Source organism: Selaginella moellendorffii, unplaced genomic scaffold, assembly GCF_000143415.4.
Source record: "Selaginella moellendorffii unplaced genomic scaffold, v1.0 SELMOscaffold_81, whole genome shotgun sequence".
Lineage (NCBI taxonomy): Eukaryota > Viridiplantae > Streptophyta > Lycopodiopsida > Selaginellales > Selaginellaceae > Selaginella > Selaginella moellendorffii.
The window spans coordinates 130,958-148,783 of NW_003314342.1; the positions used below are offsets into that span (position 1 = coordinate 130,958).

General features: G+C 42.4%; 1 protein-coding gene and 1 long non-coding RNA gene across 2 annotated transcripts; one reads left to right on the top strand and one right to left on the bottom strand.

Annotated features, from left to right (window-relative positions):
• Positions 1-7,202: 7,202 nt before the first annotated feature.
• Positions 7,203-8,981, bottom strand: LOC112341336 (pentatricopeptide repeat-containing protein At4g02750-like). Its single transcript, XM_024661265.1, has one exon. The coding sequence runs from the start codon at positions 8,979-8,981 to the stop codon at positions 7,203-7,205; it is 1,779 nt and encodes a 592-aa protein (XP_024517033.1).
• Positions 8,982-16,148: 7,167 nt separating this feature from the next.
• Positions 16,149-16,913, top strand: LOC112341368. Its single transcript, XR_002990524.1, has 2 exons — positions 16,149-16,410; positions 16,467-16,913. It is a non-coding gene; the product is annotated as an uncharacterized LOC112341368 (long non-coding RNA).
• The last annotated feature ends 913 nt before the right edge of the window (positions 16,914-17,826 follow it).

Sequence of the window (17,826 nt, forward strand, 5' to 3'; positions counted from 1 at the left end):
AGTCTATCAAGTACATACACCATGTATATAAAACACGGATTTTTGTTCTTTTTGGTGGCAGTGAAGTCAATAGCAATTGATGCATGAATTCAACAATAATATATATTATAAACTGTGAAAAAACAAAAAATGTGGTCTGTACGATTTCCTTGACTAACTTTCAAAGGATAAAGTGATGCCACTCTAGCATTGTATCCTTGAGGAAACCTGTGTTCAAGAGGTTTTCTTTTTATACCAATAAAAAAATGCATCTTGGTATACTATTTAAATTTATCCTTCCAAAAGTTTGCATAATCATTATCACTTTTGAGACAAAATCTTTGAAGTTAATATCCTCAAAGATTCATCCACACTAATTGTAGTGGATAGACCTAAAATATACTAGTCTGAAGAGGAATAGGAAAGTGCATAGAATCTTGAGGTAAGAACATTCTTGTAAAATAAAAGCATTTTTTTCTTTTATATTTTCTAGATCCAATCACAAAATTTACTGTTACATGAAGAGCTCGTGTGCAAACAGTTGCAGCTCCCAGAGGCTATCCCGTTCTGGGCCATCATTGCATCCAGAGGTCCTTTGAGGTCTTAATTAAACCACTTTCAGCCCGTTCTGCAGAAAAATTGTCAGGCAGCTCTTGTCAGTGAAAGCCGTGTCCCAGACCTGCAAAGGTTAAATATAAAAGAAAGAGAAGCCCAACTTACTTCTCTTCTTGTTGTTTCCAGGCATCTATAGCACTCAATGAACTTTACAGCTTGGAGCAGCAGCCCAATGAGCAAGTACAAGATTACATCACTTGGCTCTAGTGTAAGGTGGTGGATATTCTGCTACTGGATCCAGATTGCGGTGTTACATATCAAGAGTTCAATGCTGTCTTTTGTAAAGGACTTGCAACTTGGTGCCATGAAGTCTCATATCTTAGATACATCAAGAAAATTCCCGACATCACCCAGTGGCAAATTTTTGCTGAGCTCATGCAGTATGAGAAGACCATCGTTGGCAAAGGCAAATCTGCTGAGCAGGAAGAGATTGCCATGATGACTCATGGCAATCAACAAGCACGAGAAGGGTGCTCCTCTGTTTTTAATGGACTTGGAAACAAGTGCTCCAATAGCAAGGATGAAAAACTAGGAACCAAGCAAGAATTCAACTTGAAATATAGGATCCTGAGTAGGGATTGTCCCATGAATTATTGTTAAAAAATTATTCAACTTTTGAGTATGAGTTATTCTTAGAGCTAAGGCAATGCACAGGCCAAGTGCAACTCATAGCTAATATCTTGTTAACAGTTAAAGGTGTAGGCACAATTCAAGTGTGACTACTAATAGACTTGGTGGTTCCAGTCAAGCATGTGTGGTACATTCCCAAGGCTCAACATTTCTTGGTGTCCCTTGGACAAATGATAGAGTAAAGATTCGACACGATGATTGTGTCAAGATCATACATTTAGAGGTTGGATATGTGGCTTTTGCAAGTAAGATAGGATGGTTTTTCCAGATGGATTATGAAGTTTGTATCCTAAGTTGCTAGATATGATGATAATGGCTACTGTGAGTTCATCTTTAGGGGGAGTTGTAGATATCCAATGGCATCATCAGCTTTGCCATATGAACTACAAAATGATTCAACAGTTGCAATAAGACCATATGGTTGAAGGCTTAGCCATCACGCCTTCTTCAATGCTATTATGCAAACCATGCATAATGGGCAAGCAACATGGTTGCTTGTTCAACTTTAGCAAGAGTATTCATATGATAGGTCCTCTCCAGCTGGTGCACTTAGACTTGTATAGTCCATTTAAGAGGTATTTTATTTCATTCATAGATAAAGCTATAAGGTCTGTACTAAGGAAAATTTGCCTACATTTAAAGCTTATAAGCATGAAGTGCAGAACTAGCTTGATTTGCATATCAAAGTTCTCTACTCTAATGGAGGAGTTCCATACACTACTGAATAGAGCCAGCTAGGACATAGTTGATGTTAGTCTTCCTCCCAAGTTTTGGGATTGTACAGTTGTCTTTATGTGTAATAGGGTGTTAATTACAGTTGTTCAAGACAAAACACTTTATAAAACTTGGACTGGACAACATTCATGCATAGATATCTTTGTTAGGGGGATGAGGGGCACTCCCTTAACACTCGCTCAAACACGAGAATTGCTCTAATGTTCTTCACAAATGCTTCCTTTTTGCTTTTGTGGGGCAAGGGTTTTATACAAGAAGGATGGGGAATATTCCAAGAATTAAAATATTCTCTCTCTCTCTCTCTCTCTCTCTCTCTCTCTCTCTCTCTCTCTCTCTCTCTAAGTGGCCATGCCCTATCATGATCTTAAGATGTTCCTAATGAGCTCCATAGAAAGTTGAATGTTAAATCCAATTTGGGCTATAGTAAGGATATTGACTCCTTCACCTAAACTCAAGCAAAGAGTTCATGAGTTGAGATGTGATCTTTGATGAGCATTGAGTTTATGACACTGGGAGTTCCTTCTACAAGTTTTCCTTATGGAGAAAGAAGGGGGAGATTCCAACCTATGTTCTTTAGTCCATGAGAATGATAATGATCCTCATCCTCGACGTGGCTGTTTGTATGCTCCAGCTGCAAGGGGAGCTTTGACCTTTGCTATGACACAAGATCCTAAGCCTGGACAGGTGGTGTGGATTGCTTACCTTTTGAGCTTGAATAGGTGGTGCAACTTACTAAGCCTGAAAAGGTGGTATCCTGAATTCCTAATAATTCTAAGGGATGAGTTCTTGGTCATGACAGGGTTCTTGCATATGATCCTAACTAAGTCCCTAGTTCTTGAGCAGCCTGAGCATAAACTCGTGATCAAGATATTGTCCAATTTCTTAGCCACTCTAGACACCCTTTGACATATATCAGAGCTTATCAGCAAGAGTAAGTTGAAAGGTGAGCATGAGCAGCTGCCAAAGCCTCTTAAGTTTGATGACCATGTTTACAGCTGTGAAGATGCAAATTCTTGTTATGCTTGCTCAAGCTAAGAAATCTCCTTATGCTGCTACATGGGATCAAGCTATAGCTGATGAGATGTGAGCTCATGAGAAAAATGAGACTTGGTACATTTCTAAATTTGTTTCTGACAATGCTAATGTCATTTTGACAAAGCTTCTACTTTGTGTGAAAGCTGGACCACCAAAAGAAGTGCAATGCTTCAAAGCCATACTTGTGGTGAGAGGCTTCATTTGATCTAAGGTATTGACTTTACAGAAACCTAGCCCAATTGTGAAAATGCATGATCTTTATGTGGAGTAGATGGATGTGAAGACAGTTTTTCCACATGAAGAAATTCCTGAAGAGGTTTACATCCTTGAAGCAAGAGGATTTACAGGCTGAACAAGCCTTTATATGTCCATATATTTGGTATAAGAAAATTGTTTTGATTTCTCTTGGATTCTAGAAAGCCCATGTTGATTTAAACATTTTTATGAAGTTGGAGGATGGTGCCTTGGTCATTTTTGGCCTTCTATGTGGATGATGGGCTCTTTGTTTCCAACAACAAAACACTCCTTGCTGAAATCAAGTAAAAGTTAGGAGCTAAATGTGATATGCAAGTTGGCTTTGTGAATACTTTCCTTGGGAATGACTAAGAGTTAATGAGACTCTCACAACAAGCTTATATAGAGGATAGGTTTAGGCTTGAAATCCTTAATCCTTCTGTTATTTTAATGCAAGCAAGTACTCATTTGTCAACTTCTAGCAAGGCTAAGAGGCATATGCCACATTGCCAGGTCATTGGATGCTTGATATATTTGCACCCAGACATTGCTTATTAGAGGTGGCCAAGTTTCTAGTTGAGCTTTTATTTTGTGAGGCTATACCAATATAAACTATGCTGGGGATTTAGATGGTAGGAAGTCTACATTTAACTTTCTTTTTCCTTGGTGATGGAGTGGTTACATGGAATAGTAAGTTGCAAGCAATGACTACCTTATCGACAATTGCTAATATAATGGCTTATGGTGATGAAAGTTTTCATTTTTTTTTTCTAAAATTTAGTTTGTAAGCAATAAAATATATAAATTTTCATTTATGCATAAATTTTACATTTAAGAAAATTAGATTATATATACATTTGATTTTTGGGCCTGTTGCCAATGTTGTGGTTTAGAAAGAAGTTTATAACAAAGAAGCAAATGAAAGTGCTATACAAAAAAAGCTTCTTAGAGTCAAAATCAAGTAAACACACTAAATGAAGTTCTAAATCCAAATGAAAAATAGAGAGAATAGACATTTTATATCATAGATAGTATATATTATTGTTGGATCTCATACACTGTCAATGTCATTTATTCTTGTTTCCAAACTCAAGAACCTAGCATTGGATAATAATGAATTTAAAGGATTTGAGTTGGGCTTACCCCTTGAAATTAGAGGTTTCAATTGTGCCAGCTCCAACCCCTCTAGCAACAGTGTCAAACCACTCTAGCTGATAGTGTTGTAGCAACCTTTGTGATTCCTCCCATGTCCATGCCCCATGGCCAGCATTATCACAAACATGGAAAGCATGAGATGTCTAGATTACAAAAGGCTTTGATTTGATCATAGTTGTTGGTTGTCTGGTTTTCTTAGTATTTGCCTTTGTAAAGGTGCATAATCCCGATTTGTGGAGGTCCTGGCATGTTTGGTTCAGGCTGCAATCTTTCAGCTCTCCAAGCTTACTAGAACCACCTATTGTTCTTTGGAATGGGGTTGTTTTTGCAACAATTTACATTTGAGTTGACACTAAACTTTAAAGAGTTTTTTTGAGAATGTATGTATTTTTAGCTTTGCATATGAAAATAACCATTGTTCATTCGGTGCCCAGTTCTATCGAGTGTGTTCATGATGATTTAGAAGGATTTAGAAGGACCTTAAAGAACTGGTTACGAGTGACATTTTCCATGGCTAGTTCCCTAGCATAAGCATCCATATGAAAATTTTGAAGATGAGCACTTTGCATTATTCTTCAATGTTTATGATGTTGAGGGCTTCTTTGTGGTTAGGTAATGTGGCAGATCACCAATTCAATTTAGCTCTGCCTCTCAAGACACATGAGAGCCATTCCAAACATATGTCCTAATGAGTTAGTTCATTTTGTGGATCATTCATTGGTCCATATTCCAGCACGATGCCAAGAACTAGATTGCACCAAGTAGAATGTTGTTTGTGATTATGCAGCGCGTTGAGAAGGATAGTTTCCTGCTTTCAAACATGTTCTTCTAATTTCCTGATTTCAACCTGTCTTCCACCTCACTAGACAATCATGCTTGGAGACACTCTAATTGCTTGAGACCCCTTTCCATCGATGGTGGAAGCTAAAGGATAATATCATTTGCACTCTCCTTAATATGATCTTTGGACAAATCTTTAAGGCAAGACATGCCAGAAGACTACACCCTTGAATATAAGGAACTCCCAAATCTCTGTCACGCCAAGCCAATCCATATTATCCAAATGGAGAAGAAGATGGCAAATGTAGACCCTTATGTACCACAGAATTGATATGCCCACTTCTATTGGTTTTAACAATAAATACTAGACAAACTGGAAAGGGACCTAGTGGAGTGGCAATGGAGGGGCACCACATGCAAAGATTTCTTTCAATATGAGACCAAGCTTGGCAAAAAATTGATCTATTTCCTAGTCTAGTCTATGTTCATTATAAAAGCAAGAGCTCAACATATCCACTCCTAGAACTATTCAGAATGTGTGACGAAAATCTAAAAAAGTTGTTGGTCTGCCAAAACCCAATACTTCACGTATCTTGCCTAGTAAGAGCACCTCCCCTCACTGACAGCAATCCACCTCCTAGACATAGCTTGCAAAGTCTATGGAGCAACTAAGACACAATGCCATAAATTTTGGGAATGTTTTGCTGCATATAAGGTGTGGGAAGGCTCCATAACAATTCTCAAACAAACCTCTCAAGGTGGCATGGTTATGACTTACAAATCAGTGCTTTGGGAAGCTTCCTCTAAGGAAAAATTAAATGCAAAACACATGGAAGTGGAGACACAACAAAAACCTACACTTTGATCAACTTAACCATTCATGTATACATATTACACATCTCCACCACAAGCTCTTTGATGTTTTCAAGGCATGTACTTTTGCAGAGATTTAGAAAGTTTGTTGTGCCAAGCTGTTCAATAACAAAAACCTCTTGGCATGAGCAATGATCTCAAAGGTTTGGTCCCCTTGATTGTCTCTTTAGCAGCCCAACTATGTACAATTACCAAAAGAGGAGACAAGGAAAAATTGATAGAGAATGCACTCTATGGCTATTTTTTAGAGACAAAGGCTAGAGGAGATCCACTATGGCTATGGTAGCACATGTCTAAGAATGACGGTATGTGTGCCCCCCCTTCCCCCAACACACACACACACACCCCAACAAGTTTATCAAGTTCCTCATAGAGGACTTAATGCACATGGAATACATCAATTCCAATTCAACTTTGTCCCTCTTGCCCCATCCCTCCCCGCGATTTTGAACATGTTGAAACCAAACTCTATGATTTTATAAAGGCTAAATAATAAAAACCCCGTTGACAAAAATGGCAAGCACCAAAAACATCACCAAAAAAGCCTTGTTTCTTATGATTTGCTACTCAGACTAAGATCAAGTAGGCTTGTATACTAGAGAGAAATGATTTGATCTGTGAGGCAGGAGGGGGTCACATTTATAGCTCAAGGCATTACAAAATGTTAGATGGAGTCTAGAGAGTTGTCTTGGGACGGATTCACTTATTTCTTATCTCTGGAAGAATATTTGAAAGTTAGTTGAGTAAAAATGGTTCTGTGTTTGCCAATTCTTTTTGTTTTTCTTTCTATAATGCTTCTCCAACCCTTCAAATGGTTATCTCAAAAGTCACTCTAGCAATGCCAAAACTTTACAAGAGTTTGACTCAAAGTTCCACAAAACTTGGATGATATTATACTAGACACAAACCTGACATAGAGTTCTTGTCTTCCATTTTGACCACAGACTCAGTACGGCCACTTCAAGTCACCCGCAAGCAAGCAAAGTAGTCTCTTCTCACTGGCAGGTTCTTGACAATCTCTTGGGCATTCCAGACCTGCCCAGCACGCCCAAATAGATCGATCATGCAGCAGTAATGATCAGCAACGGGAGCACATGACCAGAAAGTGGTCTATGCTTCAGCCATCCGCTGCATTATGTTATTCTATTCACTAAATCTTGTTAAAGTTATAAAGGTTGACGCAGCTGCTTTTGCAGATTTGACATGAGCACGTAGAGCGCCGAGTCCCCTGGTTTCATCTCCGAGAGTTTCTCTGCGGCACGAGTTGCAACATCGATGTTCTTACCGCTACCATGAACTTTGCAAGCGCTGATCAAGCTCTTCCACGCGAGGAAATGCGGCTGGAAGGGCATCACCAGCAGCAGACCTTCAGCCTCGGCAACCAGCCCGGCTCGTCCCAGCACATCTGCCATCGCCTGGAAGTGAATCACATTTGGAGAAATGCTGTACTCGGCCACCATAGATCGAAAGTAGTCGAGTGCCACACGGAGCTTCCCACCGTGATTGCAAGTCAGGAGAATCGCTTGGAAACTTATCTCGTTTCTTGCCTCGCCCTCCATCGCCATGCTGCCAAAAAACTCAGCAGCTTTTCGCTCATGGCCATTCTGTGCGCAGCCATGGATCATCGCGTTCCACGACACAATGCTCCGATCAGGCAATGTGGAGAAGATCTTCCCGGCCTGCAAGAGATTCCCCCTTTGAGCGCTCGCGGCAAGGATCGCGTTCCAGCTCGCGGTGTCTCTCACCGGCATGGCTGTGAAGAGCTCCCGCGCTTGGACGAGGCAATTGCTCTGGATGTAAGCTCCCAGCATCGTGTTCCACGCGACGCTATCGTGCTGTGGCATTTTGTCGAACAAGTCTCTGGCATCGATCAAGCTCCCGTGCAAAGCAATTGCCGCCACCATTGCCGTCCAAGCGACGAGATCGCGCTGTGGCATCCGTGCAAACATCTTCATGGCTTCTTCGAGGTGGCCGTGGTTGGAGTAGGCCAAAATCATGGCAGTCCACACCACGTCGTCGTGAGAAGGAGCTCGATCAAAGAGAATGCGAGCTTCTTCGAGCTGGTTTCTCTCGGCCAGCGCTGTGATCATTGTCGACCACGATGCAACGTTCCTCTGCGGCATGGCATCAAACAGAGACCTTGCTTCTTGCAAGCTGGACGTTGCCGCTAGCATTGCGTTCCACGAGATTATGTCGCGGTGTGGCATTTTACTGAAAAGCTCCTTGGCTTTTTCCATATGCCCAATCTGGGCATATGCAGTGACAAGAACAGTCCATCCCAGCTCGTTGGTTTCGGGGATTCTCATAAACCAATTTAGTGCATCGTTAACAAGACCTTTTCTTGCATATCCAGTAACCATAACAGTCCAAGAAACTATGTTGTGTTCTAGCATTCCATCAAAAACCTGGCTTGCCTGATCCATATGCCCGTTATGGGCATATGCTGTAAGTAGCGAGTTCCAGCAAACTACATCCCATTCAGGAACCTGATCAAACAATGCTTGGCATTCCTCTAAGTTTCCATGGTTTGCATGAGCCGTGATAACAGTGACCCATGCAACAATATCCCTTTGTGGCATCTGGTCAAACAGCTCTTTTGCTTCCTCAAGATACCCATTCTGGGCATAAGCGCCAAGCATCAAGTTCCAGGAGAATCTGTTGGGCTCGTGGATGCTGATAAACACCTGCCATGCTCGATCCGCGCGCTCGCACCTTCCATAGAGCTGGATGAGAAGATTTGCGAGGTACCTGTTGGATTGGTGGTGGCTGCTGCCAAGGATGAGCGCGTGGAGCCTGGCGCCTTGACGCAAATCTCTTTCCTGGATGCAAGCTGTGAGGAGTTGCGCGTAGTCGTCGTCGAGCGACGATGCGCGCCGCTCTAGATCGTCCACGGCCTGTTCTAGAGGCTTCAATCGGTACGTCTGCGTGGTTGTGATTCCTCTCATCGATCATTTCCTTTGCTTTTACCGGCGTTTTCCTGAAATACAGTAAACTCTCTCGACTGACAAGATAGAGCTTTGATTTGTCAATGGCGAATAAGCGTACATGGGGCAATTGGATTTGTGCAGTACAAAGGAAACGGTGGTCATAGTGTGTTCCCTCAACTTGTTCTTCATAGTTGAATTATACATTTAAAATTGCCCAGAGGAAACTTACGATCACAGAGAGGAGCTAGCTTTCCAGTTACGGTGGCAGCTGCCGCCATACTAGCGTCATCCTCGAGGTGCGATTCCTCCCACGTCCACTCTCATGGGCAGCATCAGCACAAACATGGCAAGCACCGAAAACAACACCAAGCAAGCCTTGGTTCTCCATGATTTGCTGCGAAAACTAAGAGTTCAACGAGTATATTCGAGAGAAGTGATTTGATCTGTGAGGCCGCTCGTATTTGTAGCTGGAGGCAGCATACAATGCTGTGGCGTCTCTTGGGGCGGCATCACTTTGTCCTTTGAAAGTTAGTCGAGGAATCGTTCCATGTTTGTCAATTCCTTTTCTTTTCTATAATGCTGGGACATAGAACATGAATCCAGACGAGTAAAGGCACAGTTTATATAATATATATTATTGAAACTCATGCATCACCACGCGCCATTGCTATAGACTTCACTGCCACTGAAAAGGACAAATATCCAAATAAATAGTTGGATCTTGACGATCTTTAGAAGGTTTCATTTCATTTTCGATCGAGAGAGAGGACATGGTTGGTGTATGTAATTGCTAGACTTTGTCTTGGGAAAGAGACCAGATTTGTAATAGTCTCTACTACTGTGTCATATTTCCATCTTGTTGCTTTTCCAAGTTCCACGTCGAGACTAAGATGGCACACTTTGACAGAAATATATTTTATTTTATTTAATATTATATAATATAAAATTTAGTGCAAAAGCTAGGATTTCTTTATATATATATATATATTCATGTTCTGTTCAAGTTTAAAAGTCCATACATTGTGAAAGTTACACTGCAGCAACAACTTTCCAGAAAACACACCATATTTATCACTGACAGTCTCAGGGGATAGAGATCACAGTAGGACTCCAAAACATTTTCGATCACTCTTATTCTATATATCTCATCCACTCGAGGCTGAGGCTCGCAAACTTTGGCAATTTTTCAGCGGATGGAGCGGCTGCCATTCCAAGGAGAGATTCAGACGTTTGATATCAAGGCCTGGACAATTTATATATTATTGCTGGAACTCATGCTGCCAGCATCTCACGATACAGAAAACACGTTATCAGTGTCATTATTTCTTGTTCCCAGACCCTCGGCACTGAAGAATGATGGAATCAAAGGCAATTATGATTCTGATTCTTAATTTGGGCTTACCCCGTGAAACGAGTTGCGCCAGCTCCAACCCCTCTGGCAACGGTGGCAACTATTGTCATACCAATACCACCCCGACTGGCTCCCACGTCCACGCCCATGGCCAGCCTCATCACAAACATGGCGAGCACCAAAAACAACATGAAGAAAGCCTTGTTCTCCATGATTTGCTGCTCAGACTAAGAAAAGTAATCTTGTTATATTAGTTTGATATGTAATATCTCTCCAACCATTCAAATGAAGATCATTAAATCGCCATTCCTCTTCTAGCGTTGCTAAAACTTTAGGAGTTCATACCACAAGCTAGCAGATAGAGAAAGCCAGGGAGTTTGAAAGCAGCACATGTTCTTGTAAGACCCTCAGCCCGTGTTAAGGGCTGGAGTGGTTTGGTATTTCCATGGAAAATTACATACTCTCTCACTTATGTTGTCTCTTTGTCTCCACGCTCTCTCGGTCATCATCTAGTTCTGGTTGCCCGCTTGAATCTTGGTGAATAGCAAGTAGATAGGATGGGAGAAAGTTTATACTCCTCTTCCTGGCTGGCTCCAGCACCACCACCAGCAGTGGCAGCAGCAGGAGGAGTATGTCTATCATGCCTCTTCTTCGTGGCAATCCATCCCAATTTTGCCCCCAAGTACTGTTGCCCAATGCCAACAGCAGTGGCAGCAGCAACACTACGGCGCCCTTCTCCCGCTGAAGCGTCTATGCCCTGCGATGGCTGAGGCCAAAGCATTTGATGTCCTGGATTGAATGTGGCATGGTGATTTTGACGATGCTAGGCCATCCGGGCAGGAAATGCCACTATCAGCGTATCAAATGCCATTAAATGGAACGGTTATCCCCACCTCCAGGTCCTGCACCTCTGTGGCGACATTCGGGCATATTGATAGACGAGGATTTTGTTCACATAAAAAATGCCCAGGGTGGCAGTTGTTAATAGTGCTTTAACTCCTCCCTAGAGAATGCTCAAGTCTTCAGGAAGCAAACAGAAGAGGAGAAAAGCGGACGTGCTGACCTGTATTGGCGTTTAGCCAGTGAACATTTATTTAGAGCATTTAAATGGCTTTCTTGACACTTTGCATATTCCACCGCCAACTGTCAGAGATGGCCAGATTTCCAAGCAGATGCCTTGAGACAAATGTTAAAGCCTTTTTTCTTTCCTTGGGTGTTGGGAGTTTGCTACCAAGATAGTTAGAAGACATCTCAAGATTTCTGCCTTTCTATCTACCAGCAGTAGAGACTGCGAGTTTTCACAAAGCGACATGACTTAGCAGGCTTTTATCTGTTTGCTAGAGAATCTTGGTTTGGAGGTATTAGCCATCATCCTTCTTGCAAAATTATATGCCCACTCTGGCCGTTTCCCTTTGTAAAAAGGTATTTCAGGGACTTGAAATGACTAGTCAATTCTTCTTCATATTTATTACAGCTTGAAAATCCTGAATTGTTCTTATTCATTAACATTTCATTTCGCCCCGATAACACACTGTGAGTTGTATGCAAAAGATCTCCAAAACCACCACAAAGAGCTCTCTGGTGCCGCCATATCAGTGCCACCATCAAGGGCATCATCGTACTAATACCAGGCAATTTCTCCCACATCCACTCCCATGGCCAAAAACCATGGCAAGCGCCAGAAACAACACCATGTTCTTCATGATTTGATGCAATAACTAAAAGAAACAAGCTCTATTATATTAGAGGGAAGTGATGTTCATCATATTGAGTGGCACCTCTTGTAAAGGCATCTATTTGAAAGTTAGCAGTTCCATGTTTGTCAATTCCTTCTCTTTTCTATAATGTTGGGCTATGGAACAAAGGTTGCAACACGAAGAAGCAAGTAAAAGTGCCACACAAGAAAAGCTCTCTGGAGTCAAAATCCAGTAAACTCTTGAAATGAAACTGCGAATCCAGATGAAAAATAGGGCTTAGACGGTTTATATATTATTGCTAGATCTCATGCAATGCCATACAGAAAACACGCTATCAGTCTTTTATTCTTGTTTCCACACCCATAATGATGAGTTTAGAAGAATTATGATGCTGATTCTTAAGTTGGGCTTACCCCTCAAAATGGGAGGATTCAGTTGCGCCAGACCCAACCCCTCTGGCAATGGTGGCAACTGTTGTCATACCAATACCTCCTCGGCTGGCAGTGTTGGGCAGCAGCCTTTGCGATTCCTCCCACGTCCATGCCCATGGCCAGCATCATCACAAACATGGCAAGCGCCAAAAACATCACCAAGAAAACTTTGTTCTCCATGATTTGCTGTTCAGACTAAGATCAAGTAGGCTTGTATATTAAAGAGAAATGGTTTGATCTGTGAGGCAGGAGGGGCTCGTATTTATAGCTCGAGGCAGCACAAAATGTTAGATAGTCTGGAGAGTTGTCTTGGGCTTATTTCTGATCTCTGGAAGAATAAAAAATGGTTCCATGCTTTATTTCATTAAAGTGGAACTTTTCATTATCCCACTTATGGTGTATGGCCACATGCCATTTTTATAACAACAATAAAAAATTGAAGTTTTAGCTTTATAATTTATAAATTAAAAACTTTTCATATGATTTTGTGTTATAATATTGTGAAATATAAAAAATAAATTAAAAAACTGATAGAAATATTAATAAATATTAATTAAGTACTAGGAAATGGCATGTGGACACATGCTAATTAATGTCCCACTTTACTGAATAAGTTCCACTTTAACGAAATAAAGCATTTCCGTGTCTGCCAATTCTTCTTTTTCTAACCCTTCAAATCCTTATCTCCAAAGTCACTCTCGCAGCTTTGCCAAAACTTTACAATCAAAGTTCCATAGAACTTCAATGCTAATATACTGGACATGAAACTCAGAGTTCTTGTCTTCCATTTCGACCACAGAATCACTGCGGCCACCTGCAACATTGTATGCTGCAAGCAAAGTGGTAAAAGCTACATCGTCTCTTCTCACTGGCAGGCTCCTGACAATCACTTGGGCATTCCAGAGCTGCCCAGCGTGCCCAAACAGATCGATCATGCAGCAGTAGTCCTAGTCGCCCGTCATGACCAGAAAATGGTCTATCCAGCAAAGTTGCAACAATTGTAGTGGGGCAAAAATAATCTGAAGGAATATTTAACATGGTAGAGGGAGGACTAATGTGGCTGTGGTTGGAGTAGGCCAAGATCATGGCAATCCACACCCACATCATCGTGGTAGGGAGCTTGATCAAAGGGAATGCAAGCTTCTTCAAGCTGGTTTCAAATGGTTGTCGATGTGCTGTCATTGTGCAGGTGTGAGGTGGCAACAACAAACAACATCAATTTGCATTGGCATCATTGCCATCAGCTAGAGGGGAGGAAATAACATGAGGCATCTGTGATATGGACGTGTGAGTTGTGACATTCCAAGCAATCTTCTTGGGGCTGGTTATCACAACGAACTACAAGGTTGATGGGCTCCGAGTAAGTCTTTCACATCGTCACAGAGACCAGCCCGAAAAACGTTCTTGTAGTGCAGAATAGTCCCAGGGAATGTCAATAGCAAACACTGTGTAAGTCGATCCCAGATCCTTCTTCACTCCCAATCTGTATCATTGAACAGAATGTGATACCAGGGTCACTCTTTTTAAACAAAGGGGGAAACCACGAGAGGGCGCTGCTGGAGAGAAGAGACCCACTTTTACAGTATTTGTGGAAATGGTAAAGCTGCATGAGAATTTGCAATTTCACTTGGTTAAAAAAAAAAACGAAGTAGAAGATTGGGGCTGACTATGAAGCTGTTAGATTTAACTATGTAACCGGAGATTGGCTTGTGCCAATGCCTTATGATCCTTTTGGAGCTGCTAAAGATTTTACTGTGGCACATCCATCTTCCGTCACGACCTCATTGGTATATGAGAGAGAGAGAGAGAGAGAGAGGGTGCAAGTGAACGAGCTCTATATATGAATGAATGATGGTGTTCATCACTCTAAAGGATCAATGCCAGGAGACCTTATACATACATTTGAAGCTTCATGCATGCCACCTTAACAGCATGCCAAGTCGATGCAAAAAGAGTGGAGCCAGGATAACATGGTGTGTCATGTACTTAAATGAGTGTCAAGACATTGTAGTAACTTGTATCAAGCTCCCAAATCTCATATCTCATAACAAATGATAAAAGGCAAAGAGCTAGCACACCAATTGCTTGAGCTTGCCATAGTTGGGAGATTGGCTAGGCTCTCACAGAAGCTTGCCAAGATTCCTTTAAGTCAATATATCTCTGATGGCTTCCAAGCAGAGAAAAGCTCACTAAAGTTTGGATATGCAGATGCCACTCCATCAAAAACTCACTCAAGAGCAAGCACAATTCCCATAAGATGCCTAGAGTAGGTAACGGCTGAACAAAGGTATCAAGCACTTTGCCTCTCATCCTCCAAGCTTCTGTGGTCTTCAGGTGAAAAAGCATCTTGCAAGAGCTTGGATGGGCAAGCTGCCGTTGTGTTGTTATATTACACCGCAGCGACATTTCCCTTGAAGCTAATGCTCTTAAAAACTGTGGACATTTGGTCATCTCTTACATCGGGTGGTGGGATATGCATATGGCCTCTACCAAAGTGTCACAAAAGGCATCAAGATGCTCCAGATATAAATGTGAAGCACCACTTTCTGGCAAATAGGCGCTGGTTTGATGCTTGCAGAAAATGCCTTGGTTGTAGACTATTCCAATACAGGTCAGCATGTCCTCTGTTCTCCTCAGGAGCTTCTTGAAGACTCTAGAATTCTCTAGTGAAGACCTCAGGCACTATCAGCAACTGCTGCCTTGTGCATTTGCTATGAGAACCAAATTCCCGTCCAGCAATCACTCTCCCCATGCCCCAATGCCACGCAAAGCACTGTCTCATGAGGTTGGAGGAGCTTGGGTTAGGGCATAACCGTCAATCCACTTGGTGGCATTTGCCCTACTGAAATCTCTCCACTCGGTGATAGTGGCATTTTTGGCTGTAGGTGATGGCTCAGGCCTAGCATCGTCAAAATCACCATGCCACTGCTTTGGCCTCAGCCATACATTGCAGGGCTTTGGTTGCACCAGGAGAGGGGCGTAATAGTGTAGCTGCCACTGCTGCTGGAATTGGGCAAAGTAAAAATCACGATGGGCTGCCACGGAGAAAAGGCATGATAGCTACTGCCTGCCACTGTTGGTGCATGTGGTGCTGCTGAGGAAGAGGAATAGAAGCTCTCTATCTACTTGCTAATCACCCAGATTCAGTCATAGCCGTGCACTTCTAGTCTAGTCGAATTAGCTGAGGCTGGCAACCAGAACCAACCACCCAGCATTTGCTGGGCAATTACTTGCTTATGTTTTGAGAACAGCATGGTTTCGTGAGAAATTATTCTTTGGAGCTTGAGCTGGATGACCTAGAGAGGAATACCATCAACCACTCCAGCTCCTACACGGGCCGAGGGGGCCGAGGGTCTTACAAGAACATGTGTTGCTTTCAAACACTAGGACTACTTCCATCTTTCGAGCCAAACGGCTTTCTCTATCTGCAAGTAGTATGAACTTGTAAGGTTTTAGCAACGGTAGAAGAGGAATGGCGATTTTGTCGAGCTAGGGTGACTGACTTGGGAGAAACAAATCATGTAAGGATCCTCATTTGGAGAGCGCCTGAGAAATTATGTGGATCCCAGCATTATAGAAAAGAGAAGAAATTTCAAAACACGGAACTTGACTATAAGGACTAAGCAATGCCGTCCTAAGACAACTCTCTAGACTCCATCAAGCATTGTGTGCTGCCTCGAGCTATAAATACGAGCCCCTCCTGCCTCACAAATCAAACCACTTCTCTCTTCTCTTAGTCTGAGCAGCAAATCATGGAGAACAAGGCTTTGTTGGTGTTGTTTTTGGCGCTCGCCATGTTTGTGATGATGCTGGCCATGGGCGTGGACGTGGGAGGAATCGCAAAGGCTGCTGCCCAGCGCTGCCAGTCGGGGTGGTATTGGTATGACAACGGTTGCCACCGTTGCCAGAGGGGTTGGAGCTGGCGCAACAATCGCTGCTGGCGCAACTGAAACCTCTCGTTTCACGGGGTAAGCCCAAGTTAAGAATCAGCATCGTAATTGCCTTTGATTTCATCATTTTGCAGTGCCAAGAAAGAATAAAGACACTGATAACGTGTTTTCTGATCGTGATGAGTTCCAGCAATAATAAATAAATTGTCCAGCTTGATATAAAAAGTCTGAATGTCTCTTGCTCCTCCTCTCTTCTCCAAATCCCTCGACTTCCAATTAATACATCGCTGGATTGATCGATTGCTCGACTCGATTGGAGCGTCACAACCAGGCCCAGGCACACCTAGCTCACCAAGCGCTGCCGATGGATTTCGCTGCGTGCAATACAATTGGTACGGGTATGACAACAGTTGCCATCGATGCCCGTGAGGGTGGCGCGCAGCCGCTGCTGAAGAATCGCCAAAGTTCGCTAGCCTGGTACCTCGAAGAACCACGGGAGCGCATCTCGAATCATGAAAAGTTGGGCTGACAGCGTGGATGAGATATATTGAATAAGAGTGAACGAAAACGTTTTGGAGTCCTATGAATCTTCAGTGACCTCTATTCATGTGTTTGAAATTTTCATGCCCGTGAGACTGTCAATGTGTTTTCTAGAAAGTTGGTTCACATTTAATATCAAAAAAATTTAGAACGGGTCAAATCTATATGTTTTTCTTAGTCTCGACGTGGAACTTGGAAAAGCAACAAGAAGGAAATAAGACGCAGTAGTGGAGACAAATTTTTCAACAAATCTGATCTCTTTCCCAAGACAAAGTCTAGCAATTAGATACACCGACCACGTCCCCTCTCTCGATCGAAAATGAAATGAAACCTTCTAAAGATCGTCAAGATCCAGCTATTTATTTGGATATTTGTCCTTTTCAGTGGCAGCAATGGCGCGTGGTGATGCATGAGTTTCAATAATATATATTATATAAACTGTGCCTTTACTCATCTGGATTCATGTTGTTCTATGTCCTAGCATTATAGAAATAGAAAAGGAATTGACAAACACGGAACGATTCCTCGACTAACTTTCAAAGGACAAAGTGATGCCGCCCCAAGAGACGCCACAGCATTGCATGCTGCCTCCAGCTACAAATACGAGCGGCCTCACAGATCAAATTACTTCTCTCGAATATACTCGTTGAACTCTTAGTTTTAGCAGCAAATCATGAAGAACCAAGGCTTGTTTTCGGTGCTTGCCATGTTTGTGCTGATGCTGGCCATGAGAGTGGACGTGGGAGGAATCGCACCTCGAGGATGGCGCTAGTATGGCGGCAGCTGCCACCGTAACTAGAAAGCTAGCTCCTCTCTGTGATCGTAAGTTTCCTCTCGGCAATTTTGAATGTATAATTCAACTATGAAGAACAAGTTGAGGGAACACACGGGCTCGTGGATGCTGATAAACACCTGCCATGCTCGATCTGCGCGCTCGCATCTTCCATAGAGCTG